The sequence below is a fragment of the Erpetoichthys calabaricus genome, chromosome 9 (genome assembly GCF_900747795.2).
Source record: "Erpetoichthys calabaricus chromosome 9, fErpCal1.3, whole genome shotgun sequence".
Classification (NCBI taxonomy): domain Eukaryota; kingdom Metazoa; phylum Chordata; class Cladistia; order Polypteriformes; family Polypteridae; genus Erpetoichthys; species Erpetoichthys calabaricus.
In genome coordinates this window covers 131670306-131694311 of record NC_041402.2, presented here as the reverse complement: position 1 = coordinate 131694311, position 24006 = coordinate 131670306, and the positions used below count along the sequence as shown (strand labels likewise).

Here is a 24006-nt window from a genome sequence, read left to right as displayed (position 1 = left end):
TTAGGGATTCAATTCTGCATCCTACAACTTGCCTTATACTGGATTATTGCAGCTACTTCAACTCTTAAAAATAAAGGTACCAGAGTGGTTCCTCAGGGTTATATCATAGGGGAACCATTTTTGATTCCCAAAAGACCCATCCACATGGAGGTTCCAGAAATGACCTTTATTTAGATCTGTAACAGGCTCTGTACAGTAAATAATCAGATTTATGAAATACCAGTGGGTCGTGATTTTAAAAGGACTCCTGCTGCAAACAACAACACAGGCCAAGTCCACATTTTCTTAATCTATTAGTGTCCTGCTAGGTAGCCTACCATACCTTAAAGATTTCATTTTTTTTTCTTTCTACATATTAGGACTTTTTTCAAAGCACAAAGAACCAACTTCATATTCATAGAACCATTCCCAGAATGAAAAGGTGCTTTATCAAGTAATGGAGCTAAAAGGAATCACACAACCCAGTAAAGAACCATAAAATGCCACTGAAGAACCACTACAAGCAATCACCCATGATCAAGGAAACCATAAATGTGTTCAAGAGGAAGAGCTAGCTCTTAGGATGTACCAAGTTCACTGTTGGGAATCGCACTGTGGAAGTTGTGTTTCTGTTACTGTGCCACCTCAAAGCTCAACAACAATTTAAAAACCACAAAAAAAATCATTGATAACACAAATAATAACTGTTTTCAAGAACTGTTTAGAATACACATCCACAAACAGGCTCAGCTGTGAGAGACCCAAGATAAAAGTTGACAGAGATGAATGCAACACTCAGCTGAAGTGGTCTTGATGGTTTAGCGGTTTTCTTCTGCAGATGTTATAAGAGTGTGCAGAAGTTAGGAGTGTGGAAGCATACAGAGGACAGCAATTTAAAAGTCCTAGGGTTAACAGCAGATAAGCAACTGTGGTGGTCTAGCATGTCTAGTGTCCAGTGATAGTAGGGTCTCAAAATTCCAGGATGTGGTAAAACTTTTTGTAGGATGATATTGTTCTGACACATTAAACCAATCAGTGTTTAATTAGATGTTTTACTTGTCTTTTCCTAGAGGTTTCTATAAAAAAATGTAGCCTTTGTCCCAACAGAGCCCAAGAAATGCTTGCTCATGGATTTATACAGAACAAGAATGAAAACAAAGCGAGCACTGTAAAATAGTGATCATAATAATGAGAATCAGAAATAAATATATTTATAAGAAGGCTATTTCTATGAATGCAAAGTAAATGAGCACGGTGAACCTAAAGAATTAACCAAAGTTATCCATTGACTAAGTAGGAAAATTGTTGTTGCAAAAGATTCACAAATAACGAATTTACATTGTCATTTGTGTGTACACCATCCAGTGGACAGCATAAGGTTACCAAATGAAACTCTTACAGGCACTAAAGGCTTGTGTCACCAGCCATTAATTATTGGTGTTTTTGGATTTAGAAAAAGCACAAAATATAAGGAGGGCAGTGTGCTGTTTTAATTGCATGTATGTAAATAAATGTTAATAAACTATGTTTGCTTTACCCATTTACTCCAGAGAGTCGTAGGCTTACCAAAGAACAAGTTTACCAGTGCAGGTAATGATCAATTATAGCCTGGAGTAAAATTTAGTGATAGCCCTCTTGGTTGTAATAATCCAAGTCAATTTTTTGAGGCAGTGATGGGTATTTGTGACCCATAGATTACAACATTGAATTGAGGAAATCCCCATTTCCTTTTAAAGCCAGCCACAATTTCATGGAATTGCTTCCCTTGAAGGAGACAGCTATACGTCTCCTGCAGAGCTACTTGCAGAGCACCAAGTGCACACACGTACTGATGGTTTTCTTATTCTAAAAATACTGGATAAGATATTAAACAGCACCAGAGGGAAGATACCCTAATGTACAGACATGTTTTTTGAAAATCACATGTCTTGTCTTAGCAGAGGCTGCAATCATTGATAAACATAGATAAACATGAAATAATGTATACAGACACAGGGCAGCCAGTCACACCCGTTGATCAATCCAAGCTGGATTTATCCCACTATTCTCGACACTGGTCACACATCCAGACTGACTAAAGCACACTTGCGGCTTTGACAAAAGCTGAAACAAATGCAGCATTATAGAACACCCCCTAGCTCTATTATCTTCTCTTAATAACATACTGCAGGTGTCTTCTTCTGTGTGCCTTCATCATCAGTAGAAATGAACGAAATGTACAATACCACTGATCATATTGAACCACACAAAGGAGGTTGTTGTCAGGTTGCTAATTTGCATTTTGTAACAAAAATGTAATATGATTTGTATCTGTATGCAAAAGTCGCATTGAAAGTTTCTAGTTAAATGCATACTGAATACATAATCAGAATTAAACTTCCTAGTGTAGACAACATATCTATATATAATGTGTCTAATAAACATTCATTGGTGGTGTAAGTAATAACCATTAATTGCCGATATATCGCCTATCACCACAAAGCTTGCCAGCATTGATATGTTTTTTTTTTTTTCTTAGCACAAAAGACAGAACAGGCTACAGCGAGGACAGTGTTTACTTCCTTGAACCTCATTTTGTTAATTTACTTTCAAACAGTGTATCTTTTCATATCCTGTGTTCTCCACAATGATGGAATCAAGCAATCAGTAATCTCTCACAAATCTTATGTTGCACAGCCTTACACCCTAACAGGAAACAAGATTCAGCAATTGCATTCATTACATTTGCAAAGCTCGCTGACTAGAATCTAAGTAGAGCCCTGTGATTTCACACCAGCCTAATGCAATATCTTCATCCTATGTGTTAATGTGCTTGAGTTCACAAAAACTCTGAAAGCTGCATCTAAATGTTAGGAAAATAATTTGAATGTATAAAAATCTGAAGTTGAACAAAACAAACTGCATCAACTTCTTTAATATTCCAGAATGTTTCTAATGCTTTATCAGACAATGATTCTTGCAATTATTTTTGGAAGTAATAATGAACTTCCTGAAAATGTATACAACTTATAAAAATTTAGAACTGTGTAAGACTAATATATCATAAAATGTTTCCTTATTACTCGTACTTAAAATATTTTGGTATACATTTACTTCTTGAAAGCTTTTTGAGCAGCACTTAGGACATATCATTACACTTTGATATTGACTTAATACACCAGTATCTTAAGAACCATCACCTTATGAACATAAAACTTCAAGGCAGGATAACTTACCTGCAGTCAAAACTCCATGACCACATCTGGACTCTGACATGGGCTGCAACTCTATCCAAAGTTGTCTGTTGGGATCATACAATGGGCACATGCAACGCATAGCTGCAGATGGCTTTCGAGTGCTAAAACATAAAAAAATATGTTTGTAAGAGGGTATGTATTAGTGTGTGATTTCTAAAAAGAAACTATATAGGTATTTATATATTTTCCAAGTGGCAAATTAGCATTGTTACTTGTAGGCTGCATATGCTAAAACCAAGAATCTCTAGCAATGTTATATCCTTTACTGAAATTTTACAAATCACAACACTAATTACAACACTAAAAGGCACTTAATTCTTCCCATCCACATTACATTTAGCAAATAAACACACTTCCTTAAAGTGTTATTTCAGTCATGGAAATGTTTATTTGCCAGGGTGGCTGTGGGACATAAAAGGAACTTTCAATTTTAGAAATATTACTACCTTTATCTACTGAATTTTTTACCCCACACGATCCAAATTTAGAGTAATTAGGAAGCGTTCATATCAAACATTTATAAAATGTTCTCAAATCCACTTAATCCAATTCAGTATAAACTCTTGGAATTCATATACATAATCCGTATGTTGAAGCAGAACAATCTTATGGCATGTGGTCTGCTATAAATTTTATCTTATCTAGTTGGCAAATGAAGTAACAAAGTATAATTCTGCTTCTGAATTAGTCCATCTTTTCAAAGTGGCTTTTGTTTTTTTCTAAGTTACTTTAAACTACACCTTAGATGGGACTGTGAAAAGTGATTCAAGTTCTTGATGTGCCAACTAGCAACAATTCAAAAGTTTAAAAAAATTAAAGTTCACTTTCAGGATTTGAAATTTATACTTAATAGTTCAAAGCAACTACTTGGACATGACAACAAACAAGGAGTAAACGTTATATAACATAGCAACATACCTGCGATCCTCACCTCCCACAGTAATAATGCATTCAGAGTAGCCACGAGGTTTAAAAGCTGCAAGCAGAGCCTCCCCTTGTTGTTGTGGGCTTAGTGGAATGTTGTTACACTCACGAACAATATCCCTTACTAGAGGATCGCGTATCATCTGTTCACGTAAATAATTAGTGTCTAACCCGTGTACCCAAACTTCAGACATTACATCTTTCATATGTATCTAAATTTGGGGGAAAAAAAGGAAAGAAATATCAATACTTTATTTACTGCAAGGCAGGTGATCATGCGCAACAGCTAAAAAACCTTTTTGTATTTTTTAACTATAAAGTTAAAGGAATATGTTTTTGTACAAGGTATTTGGCAAGAGCAGGATAACATTTCTTACATGTATTTCAACACAATCAATTAAATATATCACACAAGCAATCATAAGCACAGTTAGAGCGGACAGAGATGCAAGTACCTACGGGAAGCACAAAGGAGGAGGACTCGCTCTCTATGTTAATACACGGTGGTGTAACTCTGGACATGTTAACGTCAAAGTCTCCACTTGCTGCAGGGACATCGAACTGTTGGCCGTAAGTTTGCGTCCCTATTACTTGCCCAGAGAGTTTGGACACGTCATTGTTATTGTTTACATCCCTCCTCGGGCGGACGTGGAGACAGCGAGTGACATCATCCATTCTGCTGTTGCTAAGTTACAAATGCAGCACCCTGAGGTGCTTGTGCTAATCGCTGGAGACTTTAACCATGTGACGCTGGATAAAACATTACCTGCCTTCTCCCAGTATGTGGACTGTAACACCCGGGGAAATAAGACTATTGATTTATTGTATGCAAACGTTAAAGACGCATACAGCGCCACCCCGCTACCTGCGCTTAGGAAAGCAGATCATAACCTGGTTCAGCTTCAGCCTCACTATAGTGAGGGTCCTACCTACAACTACACGCTCATTCAGCAAGTGGTCCCCTGAGGCAGAGAAGGCTCAGAGAATTCTTTGGAACTACAGACTGGGATATCCTGCAGGGATCACATAGTGAGAACATTGAGGAGGTTGTTGACTGCACTACTGACTACATCAACTTCTGTATGGACATTGTAGTTCCAGTAAGAACTGTACGCTGCTATGCTAACAACAAGCCATGGATTACAAGTGACATCAAGGGCCTTTTGAACCAGAAGAAAAGGGCATTTAAAGGCGGTGATCAGCATGAGCTCAAGCGCGTGCAGAAGGAACTTGCAGTCCAGCTCAGGGCGGCGAAGGAGCACCAGCAAAGTAGCGGGTCCAGATGGAGTATCGCCACGACTGCTGAAGGTCTGTGCATCAGAGCTGGGGGGTCCTCTACAGCGCATCTTCAAGCTGAGCCTGGAACAGGGGAGAGTCCCGAGGCTTTGGAAAACATCTTGCATCACCCCAGTCCCAAAGGTATCACGTCCTAGTGAGCTGAATGACTTCCGGCCTGTTGCTCTGACGTCACATGTGATGAAGACCATGGAGAGGCTGCTGCTTCACCACCTGAGGCCACAGGTTCAACACGCCCTCGACCCTCTGCAGTTTGCATATCAGGAGAAGGTGGGAGCGGAGGATGCCATCATCTATATGCTACACCGATCCCTCTCCCACTTGGACAGAGACAGTGGTGCTGTAAGAATTATGTTTCTCGACTTCTTTAGCGCCTTCAACACAATCCAACCTTTGCTCCTTATGGACAAGCCGACAGAGATGGGAGTAGATTCATACCTGGTGGCATGGATCGTGGACTATCTTAAAGACAGACCTCAGTATGTGCGTCTCGGGAACTGCACATCTGACATTGTGGTCAGCAACACAGGAGCACCACAGGGGACTGTACTTTCTCCGGTCCTGTTCAGCCTATATACATCGGACTTCCAATACAACTCGGAGTCCTGCCACGTGCAAATGTTCCCTGACGACACTGCTATCGTGGGCTGCATCAGGAGTGGGCAGGAGGAGGAGTATAGGGACCTAATCAAGGACTTTGTTAAATGGTGCGACTCAAACCACCTACAACTGAACACCAGCAAAACCAAGGAGCTGGTGGCGGATTTTAGGAGGCCCAGACCCCTCATGGACCCCATGATCATCAGTGGTGACTGTGTGCAGATGGTGCAGACCTATAAATACCTGGGAGTGCAGCTGGATGATAAATTAGACTGGACTACCAATACTGATGCACTGTGTAAGAAAGGACAGAGCCGGTTATACTTCCTTAGAAGGCTGGCGTCCTTCAACATCTGCAATAAGATGCTGCAGAAGTTCTATCAGACGGTTGTGGCGAGCGCCCTCTTCTACGCGGTGGTGTGCTGGGGAGGCAGCATTAAGAAGAAGGACGCCTCACGCCTGGACAAACTGGTGAGGAAGGCAGGCTCTATTGTTGCATTGGAGCTGGACAGCTTGAAATCTGTGGTAGAGCAACGGGCTCTTAGCAGGCTCCGATCAATTATGGAGAATCCACTGCATCCACTAAACAGTGTCATCTCCAGACAGAAGAGCAGCTTCAACGACAGACTGCTGTCACTGTCCTGCTCCACTGACAGACTGAGAAGCAATCTCAAACTAATTAAAATAACAGGAGTTTAGCAGAGACACCAGAAGCCAAGAGCCCACCAGACTTATTTTAGAATATTAATGAACTCTTGCCAAATTCTAAACAAGCTCAGCATAGTTCCACACAAAGAAATTACATTTTTTTCCTAATTTTAGATAATATGAAATACAATTTAGGCATTGAGTTATGGAGAGTGCTGTAGGCTCATTCCAAATGAGCAGAATTAGTGGACGAGTGAACAATATAGTGTAAGCAATAATGGTTAGTCACCATATTGTCTGAGCTTGTCTGAAATACCTCTAAACACTGCTGTATGATGATTTGTAATGATAATAAATCCTACACCATCTGACAGATAAGAAAAATCTTTTCCCAAAAGGGTTTTAATTTTGGACAGTCTTAAAACATATACCCAAGTGAGACCAGAACGATCTGGCTCAGTTCACAATATACCAGAGTTCAATTCCTGGTATATTTTGGCAATTTCAGTTTCAAGAGGTGTGTTCCACGTATTACGTACTAGGCCGAATTAAAGTGTGCCTTGCACAAATTTATGAAGAACAGATGTTTTGAATTACAGAATCCCACTACTTGTCTGAGATACTGACAGCAGAGATGTCTATTTCCCAACACTGTTGAACATTGTATAGCAGCAAGCACAGTAACAATAACTGATAATGCCTGGAAAAACTGCCAATACTCTTCTCATTACTAGTTATAATATTTTTAAGTGTGAGTGTTGGTGGAGAATTAGGGAAGATAGGAAATTCTTTTTTAAAAAATTCCATATTTGTTAATAGAAAAAATGTGTATTGAAGGAATTCGATATTTCCAACAAAGCTGAACAAAAGGTGCAAACACATTATCAATACAACAATCTCTAAAGGCTGAGATACTTGGCGCCTTTAAAGACCTAAATACTGTGTAAATGAGTTGGGCTCAAATGCAAAGTCATCCTGTAATGGAGCAGCAAACAACAATATCTTTTCCTTAATGTGTTTTCTGCGTTGGTTCCATAGTTTGAGTTAATGAAGTACAATGTGATTACTAGTAAACTGGTGAAAATTATTAAAGATAGGAGCTCAGAGAAGAGCGTAAAAAGTTTAAGGGCTGGTTTATACTTCAAGCTTAGAACAAGCATGCACACGCATCATGGCTGCCACGCATTTCCTGCGTTAATCTGAGGTGTCCTCTAAGCACATCCTCTAAGTTTGGGGGGGGGCTACATAGTGTGTTCAAGCTGAAATAAGATGTCAAACTGTTTACTATGAACATGTGACAGCAAGGCGCTTTGCAGATCCTACAGGATCATTGTGCATGCTTTGATGTTTCATGAATGGTTCCATGCAATGAAGCAAATCATCAAACATAAATGCTGACATACAAATGTATTCATGATGCTTTTCTTCATTGCCTATTTCTGTCACAGGCAATAACAGCATTGCACATTCTTCATCATAATGAAGCTCTTGCATACCATATAGTGTCATTTTTTTTTTTTGCACCTTCACAACAGCATCAGAATGTACAGAAGCCTATTTAAGCCACAGAAAAAAAATAGGGACACTGTGATGAAAAAAATGGTCTATTTCATGATTAAAGAGGAAATCTCAACTTCAATCTCATAGTTTATTTTTGTTATTAAAGTAGAATGTTGTAAATGTAATCTTAAAACTGAGCCAGCTCTTAACTGCTACATGCTTCTGGCATCCCAACACAGCAGCAGGCAGCGATTGCCACCTAGGACGCATTAAATTTATGATATTCCAACTCTCTGCACATTTGGAATCCTTACATTTATACTTGATATATAACTTTAATGATGAAATGTGTTAAAGTACTGTATTATGTTACATTTTAAAGATAAATCATTACCTTCTTTTAAATACTTATTACTGTTAATAATTACACATGTGGGGGTGGCATGTTGGTGGAACAGTAGTGCTGCTGCCTCGCAAGGAGTCAAGTCCCTGGTGTTCCCTGCCTGGAGTTTGCATGTTTTTGCTGGTGGTTTTCCACAGTGTGCTTCAGTTTTCTTCAAAGGACATGCAGGTTTGGGGATTTGGTGATGCTAAAATGACAGTACTGTATGTGTATGCTTATATTCACCTTGCGATGAGGTAATGCCCCGTCCAGTGACTGTATCTGCCTCGCGCCTGATGCTTGCTGGAATTGGCACGTCCCTGGATTGATGGATGTAATCATTAAACATCCATCCTTTTCAGAGATATTGTGGCAAGGTGTCCTGGGAATTTAATGGATGTTTCAGACAATTCACAACACAGCAAAGCCGAACGTTGTTTTCTCTCCAGCCTAAGACTTACATTCATTGTCACTGAAAACAGGACACTAAAAATAAATCAGCAAAATGGAAATAAATGGAGTCTGACAAATGAAAAATTGAGCAATTACAAAGTACATAAAATTGAATACCATGCCGCTATGTAAGTAATTACAGTATAATTTTTTGGAAACTGATAGCTCCTAGCATCACATTGCATTCATTCCAGTTCAAGAATGCAGAGTGAACCCTTGACTGTGTATATAAGAACAGGTTTTAATAAATTAACTTTAAAAATGTTATTTTTAGTGCTTAAAATTAGACTTGTAGAACCTTCTATGTTAAACAAATGATATAGTTTTTCTTAATGCATTTTTTTTTAGACAAAGAATATTTGTTCCTCATGTTGATCACAGAATATACTGTTGTAGGTAAAGGAAGGATTCTTGCCCGGCCAAGAGGCCATAATGGACGGAACATGGGAATGGGCTCACCAGGAACAGTTCAGTCCCCCAAACAACAGGTGGCAGTGTTTCTCAAGGCTGTATCAGTTTAAGACACCCAAAGGGTTGCATGGGACTTGGAGTCTGGAAATCCAGCCCAGTGGGTATCTTTGGGGACTGCCAGAAGAGGACTGCCCTGGTTTCCACATAACCCAGAAATACTATGGACGACCTGGACAGGAGACTGGAAGCAATTCCTGGATCTAGTTTAAAAGGTAGCCCGCTGCCTCATTTAAATGAAGCCAAAGTCGGGAGGTAGTTGGCAACACTTTTTTGGAGGAGGAAAGATGATTTGTAAATGGTCAATTTTGCTGTTAATTGTGTGAGAAAGGCACAGTGTCAAATAAAAATAATTTATTTGAATATAGAATTGTGTTAGGTATTGCTGTGTCTGTGGTTTGGAGCTCAGTGGTGCCCCAATAGACAGTACAAAAGACTTTCACAGGGCACATTCACGCACACTCGCACTCATTAATATGGCACAAATATAGATTTGCTAATTGACCTGGCCTTAATGTACCTGAAGACAAAAGCCAACAGAAACATGCAAGGATTTGATTAAACACACTGGAGCAGTATAAATTCCTGTACGTTTGATTGTAGCATGTTCCAAGTGTGAAATTTTTATTCTTTCAGTTCTTCTAGTTTATTTAGGTGCTTATGATCATGTATGTATTTATTATTTATTAGGTATTTATTTGTGTGTATTTCTATTATATCTTTTTGAATGTTTCTGAAGTGTTCCATGTATAGCAATGGTGACATTTAAGTTAAATGTATTACTGTTACTATTAGAATGTGTGTGTAACAGCTAATTTAATGAATAGCAGTGAATATGTCAAATAGCACAATTCTGTAAACACCACCCTAATATAAACATGTATATTTTACAATAACTATGTTAGAAATAATATTTAAATATCTCTGTATATTGTCAGTTATTAACAGCACTGAAATATGATTTGTTTTGAAGACTACCATTCCCTACTATTTAAATCAGCTTGCTTAAACCTGAGAAAAATTACGGGGGACTGGAACCTATCCCAGCAAGTACAGGGCACAAGGCAGAAACAACCCCTTAGATGGGTTGCTAGCCCTCACAGGGTTAACACATATGTGGACCAATTTAGCATCGCCGATCCATGTAACCTACATGTGTTTGGACTGTGAGAGGAAACTGGAATACCTGGAGAAAACCCACGCGGGGTGCAACAGGACCGTGAACCCCGGTCTCTTTACTGTGAGGCAGCATCTCTATCATTGTGCCATGGTACCCACTGAATAAGCTAAAATAATTAGCGTGCAAAATTTATGGCAAACAGAAACAAAAATAGAAATAATGGAAATAAAACCTCAATGCACAATACAAGGAAACAAATTTACTTTCATTCTTCATTTCTCTAAACCTGGCATTCCTTTATAAGCTGAAATTCCTGGAGCAGCAGCAATGTGCACAGAAATATTCACTGATGTTAGAAAATGCTTCCAATCAAATATAACAACCTTGGTGATGCAAACTGCACATGATAATCAGCACAGAAAGCATTATTATTTATCTTATTGGTAATATGTTTACAGAAGGAATTTTTTGTGCTAAAATTTCCTTCACTCCCTTAACTTTAAGGCCACAGTAACATATATACAAGAGTTTGCTCAGATATACTAATAACATTACATTGTAAATTTCCCCTTGGGATTAATAAAGTATCTATCTATCTATCTATCTATCTATCTATCTATCTATCTATCTATCTATCTATCTATCTATCTATCTATCTATCTATCTATCTATCTATCTACCTACTCCGACATATTCTGAGACCACACTATATTTGTATTTAACTTTTTTTGTGTTCTGTTGCAGAATACTCATTAACATTACCCGAATGACAACAAATTGGAGGGTGGCAAATGCAGCTTGGAAGTGTTACTTTTACAATTATCTGTCCATTATTTCCTAATGTGCTTATACAGATCAGGGTAAGAGGCAACCAGTTCAAAAGGCAGTAGTAACGCTAGTAATATTACAGTAATGCCAGTGCAATGAGAGCAGGTACTTTCCTGTTGGAGCATCACATTTACTCTTTTTACAATTTACAATTTCCATTTGTGATGATGGGAAGCATGGTGGCATATTGGTAGCACTACTGCCTCACAGTAAGGAAACCAGGGTTCACATAACAGGTCCTCTCTGCATGGAGTTTACATGTTCTCCCAGTGTCCGTGTGAGTTTTCCTCCCACAGTTCAAAGACATGCAGGTTAGGTGCATTGGCGATACTAAATTGGCCATAGTGTGTGGCTGTATGTGTGTGTGTCCTGTCCAAGGTTTCTTCCTGCCTTGTGTCTTATGCTAGCTGGATTACGCACCAGCACCCCAACCCCCAATGACCCCCCCCCAATGACCCTGTTCAGGACTAAGTGGGTTAGAAAATGCCATTACACTTGTGATGATTCTACTTAATGAAAATATCATTATTAGTATTAGTTGATAAACAAAACCTCTCATATTTGCAACATACTGTATAAACAAAACACTATCATACCTTCCTGGCCTCTAAGTCGTGAGAAAGCCACCTAGTAACAGCTTCAAAGATATTCTTCTCATTGCCCACATTAAGTTTTTCCAAGGCAATGATTTCTTTGAGCCTTTCTGGATTTAGCTCCATGAATTCTTCTGTCTGACTAACATCTCTGAAGTGCGTCTCCAGGAATTCAGTTGCCAGAAAATAAACATGATGTAAGCAGTAATGCAGGGCAAAATGACGGATTCCAATGCAGTTTTCAGCAACAATGCAACCCTCCAGAAACTCACAGCATAGGGTCTTTAGATCAGTGAGGAGGAGTAGATCTGCTGCCTGAACAATGTCCTGTATAGTTTCTTCACTCAGTTTTATCTGTATTTTAAAATTATGAAGAACAAAATAAAAAACAAACATATAAAGATGAAAAAGTAACATTAGTCAACTGTTACATCTAAACTAAAAAGGATATTTATATATTATATAAATAATACAAACAAAATATAGCAAATCATCAAAGTCTGTTCATTCAGTTTTCATTCATTTTCTGAATATATTTACTCCAATGTTGAGTTAGGGAGCCTGAAAATGTTCCCCAGCACAATTCTGAACAAAGGTAGCAGCTAAGTCTGGATGACACATAACTGTTCACAAGGGGTTACATTAAAGATGCCAGTTAAATGAACCAGCACATTTTCAGGATACAACAGGAAACTGGAGTATTCATAGAAAAACCATGCTAAAAACATGTAAACTGCACTCAGAAAGTGCCCAGATAGGAATTGTGAGGCAGCAGTCCTAAACTACCGCACAATTGTGCCACCCTTTGTAGCTTGATGTTCAATAAAAGAAGTGAATTTTTTTTTAATAAACACAGTATAAGACATACCTCTCCACTGAATATGTAATCCAGAATTTCATTCATTACAGCAACAGAAATCCCTTGCAGTTCAATTTTATACACAGAGCCATCTTCTTTTGGAGGGTTATAATTTAATTTGGTCCTGCAAACAAATACATAAAAAAAGACTGTTACCTCAACTATTTATTCTTAAAGACTTTCATAGATGTACAGTAACTAGTAAAGTGGAATTTTTACTGCATTTAGGTACCAAATGAACAATGTGAGTACCGTCTAGGGTCTCCAACCTACACCCCACCCCAATGCCAAAGATATATTGTCAATGACAATTGCTACTATCCAATAAAGGTATACATGCACAATGTGATTAACTTCGGGTTTTGTCATGCTTCAAACAATTTAGACAGATTTGACTTGAACTCTTACTGTACATTTTTAATAATAAATGGAAAATAACGAAAGAAACGCAGTTCAAATGTGAGGCTTTTTTTATAAATGTGTTTTTATCTAGAATATTCTTGCATTTTTAAATGTAGATGAAGGGGTGGGGGTCCAAATGTGAAAAATAAAAAAACCTTACCAAATATGTCCACTTGGAAGTAACATAGGTTGCAATTTAAGAAAATTTGCCTCCCATGTTTCTAAAGCATGCTAGTGTCATGGTGGAGGTCCGCGGATGTAGTACATTTTATCAGAAATTCTTGGTACTATTTTCTTGAAGTATACATACTGTACGCTTGTCTGCTTACACCCACCACCGTGAGTGGAGCTCTGACATTTTGGAAAATATAGAAATTCTAAGTCTATTTAAAGACCAGTGCCTAAACATAGTGCACATAATCTGTGAAATTTCTATTTCCTTCCTACACCTATTCCAGAATTAAAGCAATTGCAACACAGTATTCTAGCTAGTATGGGCCTAATAAGAATGAAATGGTGAAACCAATGCCTGAAGCTAGTGGTCTGTAAAAGGCAGGGATCATAGACTTAATTGTATTTTCTTAATTAACTAGTTGTCCATTTTCCTCTCCCACATTGTGTGCTGGTATGTTTGGACACTCTGTACTATTTTTGAGCAGGCTAGTCATGTCAGCAGCTACACCACATTCAGCAGAAGGTGGTTCTCCCCAAGTATCAGGCAAAATTCTCTTCTGTGTGAATAGGCACATGCCGAAATACAGCAATGAACAACCCAACAATACCATAAATAACCCAATTACTCTTATTTATGTCCGGCAATAGTTCTTTTAGCGATATGAAGCGGTCATTTTGAGACACTCATACTTGTGAGTAGCATTCGGACAAAAGTAAGAGGCCACAGTATTTCTTCAGACAGAACTGATAAATTGTCTTCTTAATGCACCTGTCAGTTGCTGCTATTATTACTTGCAAGAGTGCCTACATAAAAATAAATTGTTCAATGCATGGGCTAGCTTATGGGTGGGCAATATTGGTCCTGGATAGCTGCAGTGGCTGCAAGTTTTTGTTCTAATCAGCTTCTGTTTCTAATCAGACACCTGGGCTAATTACGTGAACTGTTATTTCCCAGATTCTGTATTTTGGGTATAATACTGAAATTAGAAAACTTAGTTAAAAAAAAAAAAAATGTAAAAATCATGCTGCTGTGCTTTTCTAAATGTAGAATAAGATAGAAAAAACAACATCTATTTAAATTAGATCAATGTTATCAGTATTTTTTAGTAGATGTTCCAAATAAATTCACCTGCATGTTGCATAGAACCGTTTTCACCGTTTTCCCTGGATTTTTGATGGAGTATTGGAGCACACCCACGTCACTCATGTGGTAACCTACTGATTAAGTCATCTAGTTAAAAACAACAACGATGTATTTTACTTATATGTAGCCTTTCCCATGCACAAACTATTTAACATAAAGAATTTAAAATAAACAAATGGATGTATGTGCATATTTTCAAATGTGCCCATCACCAATAACAATGGAAATAAAAAAGTGCTTGTTGTGCAGTCATTTCCACTTCAAAACAAAGTGTGAAGAAACAGTTACTGGAAAGTTTAACTTATAATTAACTAATGCTGTTTGGTTGCAAAAGTAAAGAATAGTGGGTATGTACTTTAGTCTTCCCTTCAAGAGATCCGAGATGAGGTCAAAAAGAACCCAAAAGCCTAATTTTTTGTCCTGTTTCAGCAGGACAACTGACACTAAATTGTGTTAATAAGGCCATTATTAATCAAAAATATTTTTTACTTTTAGGCTTTTTTATTTAAATATCTCTCTATTATAAAAGAAAATCCTGTGGGAGGGAATGACTAGGAGACAATATGTGATCTTCACGTTAAGATCATGGAAGACAAATAAAAGACCCACGAGACGAAAGAGAATGGCCATGGAGCATCTCGCGGGGATATAGAACATGATATTCTTGCAAGACACACCCTACCTACAAGCTAGCAACAGAGCACGGCCAGCAAAAAAAATCAGTAGTGTAAAGGTACGCAGCACACACAGATACAGAGGTCTCAGTGCATATAAAGCATATAAAGGACAATACATTATAAATGAAACATCGACGACTAAAAGATTGCATTAGCGCAAACAAAAGGAAATTAATCATCAGGACCAGGTGTAATTAAAAAAACAGCATGACACAGCGAGGTCAGAAATAAAAGGCAAAGAGAAGAAAACAAAGTCTTTTCGCATTCGCATCATTCAATGCACAAAACATAGATTTACACAATAATGGAACATACGCTATGAGAATCTGTGGTCCCGCAACAGTTAAAGCAACGACAAGTTTAATTTCAAAGAAAACACAATTCAGTCAGGTGTATATTTATAATGACAGAGAAGCGATCACAACGTGAGCAGCAGAGACACGAAGTGACAAAAAGGACATTGGCTGTACAGGCTTTAAAATGATCGAAGGGCAGCGCGACAGCAGCTGATCCCCCCCCCCCCCCCCCCCCCCCCACCCTCACAACATGAGCAGCATTATACGTCCTGCAAGAAAGAGATTTAACCACGCCCGGGGCAGGAAATAAAGGACAATTATTGTTTTTACAACGTCACTCGATACAAGGCAGTGAGCCATCATATAAAACAAGTCCACAGACATCTAACCTAGCAGTTGTTGGATTGCTTTTGGCAGACAAGCATCATGTGTTCCCAGATCTTAAAACAACAACATGCGACAAGCAGAACAGGCAGCTCGCAAGCAGCAAAAAGACAGCAGATGATCCGACGGCATATCCTTAGAGTGGGTTCAGCTAACCCCCCCCCCCCCTTCACAACGTGAGCAGCATTATACACCTGGCGAGAAAGAGATGTAACCACGTGCGGGGCCGGAAATAAAGGACAAGTGTTTTTACAAAAGTTTTTAAAGTAAAAGTGAAAATAATGCATATGTAATAACTCCCATGAAAATAACAATCTCTTTAAATTGTGTATCCAGTAAACCAAACACGGGGGTGGGCGAACAAAGCGAGCAGGGGGCAGAGCCCCCTAGTTATTGATAAATATTGACAGCGGTGTTATCTTTTTTGTCTTCTTGTTGGAATTATCTTAGTTTTGTTTTTTTCATATTCTGATATTTGCAAATTCTACATATCACACTATTCAATAAATATTCAAATATACCTCACATTCATTTACCAGTTTGAATTAATATCGGGACAAAATTGGACATTCAGTTAACTGATTAATTGAAAAAGTTGTCAAAAAATTGTTTCATAAATAATCTTCTGTGGCAGCCCTAGTGAAAAGCAAAAGCACTCTTTCCTATAAAAACTGTCCCATTTTTGTTTTTCCTTCTGCCCATTATTGAAAACAAAACATCTGTAAACAAAAAAACTGGAAGACAAACAATTATACTTTCACTTTAAAAAGGAAAAAATGATACTAGGACCCACACCCAATGGATAGCCTGGGATATGAGGTTCATAGGATGACAGTAAAGAGCATAGAATAATAAAAATTGGGAGTGTGCTCCCCTCAACTTTCTCGTATACTTTGATAGAGGAAAAGGTCATCAGCACCACTTCCAGTTGTGCAATATTGCTGAAATATCATATCTCTTTGTTTCTCAATATAACTCATTGATAACATCAATACGCAATCATTTATCTCTATTTATAATCAAACTTTATACTAAGATATTTTCACACTTAGGAAGATCAAAAACGGTGGTGGAATTTTTTCCTGATTACATATGCATTACCTAAATTACATGCAAAGTAAAATGATTTATAGTCACCTAAAAACATAGAAAAAGTGTTAGTATTATATAGTATTTGTTGCAATCAACTGCTACAGGTAAAACTGCATTTAGCTATAGAGTTTCATGGCATGTTCAAGGTTTACACATTACTGTTAAACAGATGATGTATCAATTAAAAAAATAATAGTTACTGAAAGAATATGCATTATATTGATACAGTTTTTAATATCATGTACACATATATACTTCCATGATACAAAAAATTTGAATGGTTGTTTAAATAAAATACTACTTCTGGTTGAATAATTTTTCTCAAATTTAATATCTGTTTGCTTTTTATCATTATAAATATCTATACAAAATTTGAATCATCTATCTGTAATTATACCCATAGTTTACTTGAAAATTTCCGGTTGGTGGAAGAGGCCCAAAAGTTGATAGGGTTCCTTATTTTTGATATAAGGCAGGTGTACAAAATCACATTGATCTGGGTCAATGCATTTTCAAGTTATCGTTTTTACACACAGACAGACATAATTTCAGAAATGGTATAATCTCAAGGTCAAATTTTTTCACGATTCCTAAAATTTCTCTATACATGGTATTTTCTTACTCAGGAAGGTCTAAAAAAATCAAGATTCATCAAAATCTCGAGGTTGAATTTTTTTCACGATTCCTATACTTTTTCTATACTATGTATAAGAGAAAGTAAAAAAGGGTGCATTTTTGAAAGAAAGGGAGGGATGAACTCCCCAACCAGAGAAAAGTACAAACCAACACAGCAAAATATAAATTTGGCTGCCCCTCTGAGACTTCATACTCAGGTGCTGATCTATATTGGTCTTGTATGGTGGTTTATTCAGTTGCACACTAAACTAACACACAAACCACTCCCTTTCTCACAACCTGTACAGTATATCTCTCCAGATTTTGGACTCTACACTCTTGATCCTAATGCCAGTCAAGCAGCTGGCACCACCTCTAACTTGAAGTCTATACTGCTTGAGCTTCTGACAAGGAAGCAGCTTTAAATCCTTACCTCAGAATCAGTACTGGTTTAGCCCCAAAATTGCTTCCAGGGAACTATATATTTGCACTAATGACAAGGAGGTTAAAGTTCCACATGGGGTCGCTTGCTGAACCTATATCCCTCAGCATTCTGTTGGCTCACTAGAATCAAGAGCTTTCTAGGACTGTCAATCAGCCAAAAGTTAAGATTTAAATATTCATAACACAAACAAGTAAATATTCAAATGCAAGTGAAAATGTGTGGGTGATGTACACTATGTTTGTACTTTACATATTATTTTATTACTAATATTTTTACTTATTTGTTTGTGGTGCTTATCCAAAGCATGAAGTTGTTATGAATCATGCACTACTGCTTAAAAGATGCACATAAAAACACTAGTCTTCATACTAAATCAACATATGAACACTTGAAAATACTGTATAGTCATTCATAAAAACATGATTCTCTATGAGTATAAAGTGACGTGTTTCAGACAAAATAGAACCAGACACTCTTCATGATGCCTGTAATGCACATATGAAAACCAGGCAAATTTATTCATGATTGCCTATACACTTTAAATGCAGCCATTATTTTATTTTCTCAAGGCTATGCAGCTTTTTTTTGGTTCCGGAGTCCAGAAGACATTAGGTCACGGCCCATCTCCCTTTTATATAAATTGAGGCAATATGACTCAATTTGATTTTCACAAACGTAGTAATTGAAATAACTAAATGTTGTATTATAATGGTCCTTAGGTATTTTACTATTTAGCAGACATTTTTATTCAACGCAACATAAAACCTCCATAAAAATGAATGTGTCTATTTAAACAAGCAACTACATTAGGAGAGAATGCACAGTAAAATATTAAAACAATCCACAAGCCCTAGTGTGTGCTTGGTGTGTGGGTGTGTTTGTGTGTGTCCTGCGGTGGGTTGGCACCCTGCCCGGGATTGGTTCCTGCCTTGTGCCCTGTGTTGGCTGGGATTGGCTCCAGCAGACACCCGCGACCCTGTGTTCGGATTCAGCGGGTTGGAAAATGGATGGATGGACAAGCAGGATAGGGTATAATTAGTTTTAAAAGAGAAATACTCAGCTCATGGATTACAGATCAAGTGTGCAGACCCTTTTTGGTATGTTTGTAGCTTACATGTTGAGTGGTACAGGTGAGAGAGAGCCTGTTGTCAAGGAATACATTACTGGATTAAGATAAGCGGTGCTCTTTATCCTCACCTTAAAGATGAATCAAGAAAAATATACAAATATAAATTATTTTTAATACAAAGTTAGGTCTTTGGATGAATTATGTCACACTGATACTTTTTTTATTTTACACTGCCTGCAGTTCCCAAGTTAGGTTCTGCCACATAACGATTACAATCAGATCGCTGTAAACAAAGCCACTAAGCCAACTGGCAACATTTTTTAGACAACATTGGTGCAATGATATTTGTAACCTGGTTAAGGCTAGGTTTCTGGCTAATTCAGTATTTGTTTAGTGGTTTTTCTTGCATGTAGAATTAAAGCCATTCAACATGTCCCTAGATCATAGGGTCACGCATTAATTCTCTGCCAAATAAAACTTCACTTATTCTATCGATGGAGCTATCAAGATCTGCTTCTCAATTTACTGAAATTTAAAGTACTAAATTACAGTTTCTCTCACTGTTAAAAAGTGGACAAAAATAGCAGCTTTCTCACTAAAATCATTAAGACTGAAAATACTCTGTAATAAATGGAACACACATAAATATATATTTTCAGGTAACATGCACTGGTACAGCACGTTGCCGCACCCTCCACACAACAAAACAGCTCAGGATCCTGGTTGACAATCCCCCAGGCAGACACGTGGCCCAGTCCCACGCTCTGGAGACAACCATCTATCTGCCGCGGCCAGGTGTTACATGGGTTTCCCCTTGGCCTGGTCCAGCCACTCGGATCTTCAACAATGAGGATCCTGCGAGCTGGCCGTAGTCCCGTAACTGACGCTCCCTCACGATGCAGGTAATGTGCCTCATTCAGGACTCATTCGACACAAAGTCAAACCAGCGGTACCCAAAGATTCTCCAAAAAAACATAGTATCAAAGGAGTCTAGTCTTCATTTCAGGTCACAGGACAGCATCTATGTTCTACAAACATACAGGAAGCTCCAGGACTCTTAAGACTTGAACCTTCATCCTTTTGCATTGAAATCGGGAGTGCCACATACCCCTTTCCAGCAACCTCATGACCCTCCATGCTTTCCCAATCCACTACTGACTTCAAAGGAAGAGTCACCAGAGACATGAATGTCACTGCCGAGGAAAGTAAAACTCTTGACAAAGTCAACACTCTCTCCGCAGACAGAAACACTACTGACGGCTGTGCCCAAGACGGATCTTGGGTTTTATCCAGGACTCTCGCAAGCCCAGATATGAATATATTTTGCTAAAATGTAAATGACTTAAAATTCTCTCAAAGGAAATTCTGAGCCAAGAAATTTCATACTTCCTTCCAATATTTAAAGCACACTTAATGCCACATTTACCTTCTCATTTCAAACTAAGACTTCTTTCATTAAGAAATATGGTACCATGGCTTAGTTTCATTCTCTTGAAGTCCTGAATACAGAAGTCAAAATGTGCCACTTTGCACAAAGCAAGCAGACATGTTATTCAGACACATGAAATAATTTCAGGAGCAGCTTCATTCTTGAGACTTGATACAAGTTGTTTATTGACTAGGCACTAAGCTGTTAAGCTGCTGTTTATTAGCTTCTTCAGAGTTAACTTCTACTTCTATCCTTGCACCGCAGCGTCACATTTTGACGATTTATTTGATGCTCATACGTGACCATTACTGATAAAGGGTTAACGCATACAGAATAGATGTTTACAAAACTTATGATCCACACCTGTTCTCACAACTTTGATTACAGTTAATCGAAATACCAATATAAAAACAAAAGAGACAGCACTACTTCGAATGACAGTTTCATCAAATATATACAAATAGTGACATTTGATCTGACCACCCTAAGGCTCTCTGATGGCCAGGAGAATCGCATCCATAATCCCCACTTGCACACTTGCAGGTCATTACGCACACATGCAATGTTTATTGTCACTGTGGACGCTCATATAACTATACTTAGCTGGCACACAATGTCACCATTACCCAAATATGCATGGTCACAACCTTGAATGGCCCTTAACCTGTCCTATACTACCTTGTCTTGCCTGCAATTCTCAACATAAACAGAAACAGGTGAGTCTCTTATGGCTAGTTCTTTCAAATTATCATCTTGGTATATTTCTTAAGGCTGCATCACAATAGAATTGCTACTTATTAAATTACTAAAGGACAATACTCTATCACTGGCTCACTCATAGCACATACACAACAGGGTAAGACAGAGTATCCTAACCTGTACCTCTTTATAAAGTGTCAGGAAATTGGAGAACATGGGCAAAAGTGACACGACTGTACTTGAGAAGCAGAAGGACTAACTAAACACTCCACAATCATGATATTTGCAACTTTGTAACATTTGCTTGTAGACTGCAGTTTTAATAGTTGTAGTTCCACAATCCCGAATGAGTGTTTTCTCAAAAATACACTGGAACTCTCTTCTCAAACCTGTCTGTGGAGCTGTATTTGTTCCGATATTCAGATCTAGATAAAGATCCATGGATTTCTGTGACATTTTAACTGCTGTTCCTTCATTTACAAGTTTCAGCAGTCCTATTTATTTACTAAGATACAAAGAGCACCACAGTATTGTATTAATCTTTTTATAATTAGTCATTTTTAGCCTATACTCTTCTTCATAAATTTATATTGTAATTAAACTGGAAGTGCATAATTCCTTTTTTTGCAGCTTACTGTGAAAATCTGTCAGATATGATCCTTAGCTCATCCTAGAATCTGTCACTGCTATATTTTGATTACTATTCGTGGTTTTCATTTTTGTTGTACTAATTAGTTTACATGTGTGATGCTGTGCTGTAAACATACTAGATCTGTAAAACATGTGAAGGTACATGCTGTTAACAGTGCTAAATATTAAATATAGACTGAAAAGTAAATGAAAGGGAGACCAGCTGTGTTTATATAGGTTGGAGATGGTGGAACTGACAAAAAGACAGGAGTCACAGCTGGTGGTGAGATAATTAAAGATGTTAAGATTTTCATTGGGTGTAATGAGGATGGACAGAATAAAGAATGAAGTGCATTAGAGGGTCAGCTTAGGTTAGATGTTTTGGAGACAAAGCCAGATAGGTGAGATTGCAATGGTTTGGACATATACAGAGAAGAGATGCTGGGTATATTGGGAGAAGGATGCTGGGGTTGGAGCTGCCAGGCAAGAGGGAAAGAGGAAGGCCGAAGAGGAGGTTAACAGATGTGGTGAGAGAGGACATGTAGGTGGCAGGTGTGACAGAGCAACATGCAGAGGACAGGAAGATATGCAAACGGATGATTCATTATGGAATCCCCTAACGGGACCAGCTGAAAGAAGAAGAAGAATTATTGAAAGAGCTGAAGTGATTAAACAGTTTTTACTTGTCAGCAAATTTTTACATTTTGCTAATCACCTCCAGGTCTCTCATAATTTCTGCACTGGATAGCTGTATCTTTTTGGCCAAATGGATATGGTAAAGAATGTTTTTGAAAGAGTTCCAAATTGAATGTTACCACTTGAATATAATTGTAAACTGTGAAAGATGTTTGATTGTTTTACCTGCGCTAATTTTGGAATTGATTTACTCCAGATGTGCTATGCAATATTTTATTGATGATTTTACACTTTACTTCCACAATTAGCTTTTTTGTAATTTTGAGTTGTTAACTTATTCATCATTAACAAAACCTACAGCCAGACCTCTTTACAGTACATTTTTTTGTCTATCCCACTACACTGCAATCTGATCTACAAGTGAACTAGAAACAGTTTTTCTAAACACATCTCAGGTAGTCTAAAAGTATAATGTTGCATCTGATTCTGTCCCATTTACTCAAACATAAGATCCTTGGTTGTTGTTTAATGTCAAGACTTTTTCATTGAAGGAAATGGAAAATAAGTGTCATATTTCTTATTCTTCTTTAATATCAATGCTTTAAAATCCCCACTTTAAAGTTTCTTGTCACTGTCATCAAACATACTGTGTCCCGCATTTACTCTTAATCTTAAGAGACTGCTGCTTTTACACATAATCCCTAAAACAATGAGATGTAATTACAAATATTCAGGCAACCTTCATTAAAATATTGCTGCATCTTTAAAGGAGAAAAAGAGTATAAAGATTGTATGAAGTGCAAACCCTGACTTGTAACGGTCCTACTTTCCACGTGAATCCAAAGGTGCCAATTGCCTTTTAATTTTCAGAATGCCGGAACATAAACATTACCCTGCCACCTCCCATTGGACACTTCCAAAATAATAAAAAAGGTTACCCTTCAACCTGCCTTCCACCCATCTGCTCTTTTACTTAGCTCGCTATTCTCAACCTGCTGCAATCTAACTAACCGACCTATATTCCTCCTGATCCTTGGCAAAACAGCGAACCATAAAAGCAGTCACAAAAGGGAGCTTAAACCATTATAACCCACACGCACTGGCACCTTGCTTCGCTACAGTGTTTTTAATATTCTTTAGTGCTAGGCAGCGATTAAAATTTTTAATCATGCTTAATTGCAGACAATCACAACAATCACATTGTTATGTGCAAAATTCAATAGTGCAAATTCAATAACTCAAAAGTAGTGTATTGCGTGTACTTGGCAAACACTTTAAACAAATAAGGTGCTTTTTAACAGTAGTATTCCCTTTACATAGTAGCAGTTAAAATATTTTTTGTAAATCTCAAATTAATGTAATCAAATAAAATATAACACCAAAGCTATTTGCCACTGCCAGGTCATTTAACATTTCATCTAGTTTCGT

General features: G+C 37.7%; 1 protein-coding gene across 2 annotated transcripts in view; it reads right to left on the bottom strand.

Moving 5' to 3' along the window:
• The window catches only part of gan (gigaxonin), an 85821-nt gene that overhangs the window by 38199 nt on the left and 23616 nt on the right, over positions 1–24006 (bottom strand). For both annotated transcript variants that reach the window (XM_028810151.2, XM_028810152.2), the window contains 4 exons: positions 12896–13010; positions 12031–12381; positions 4134–4351; positions 3195–3316 (listed from right to left, as the gene is read on the bottom strand). In XM_028810151.2, the coding sequence (XP_028665984.1) occupies positions 3195–3316; positions 4134–4351; positions 12031–12381; positions 12896–13010 (806 nt within the window). The remainder of the gene's footprint in view (positions 1–3194; positions 3317–4133; positions 4352–12030; positions 12382–12895; positions 13011–24006) is intronic.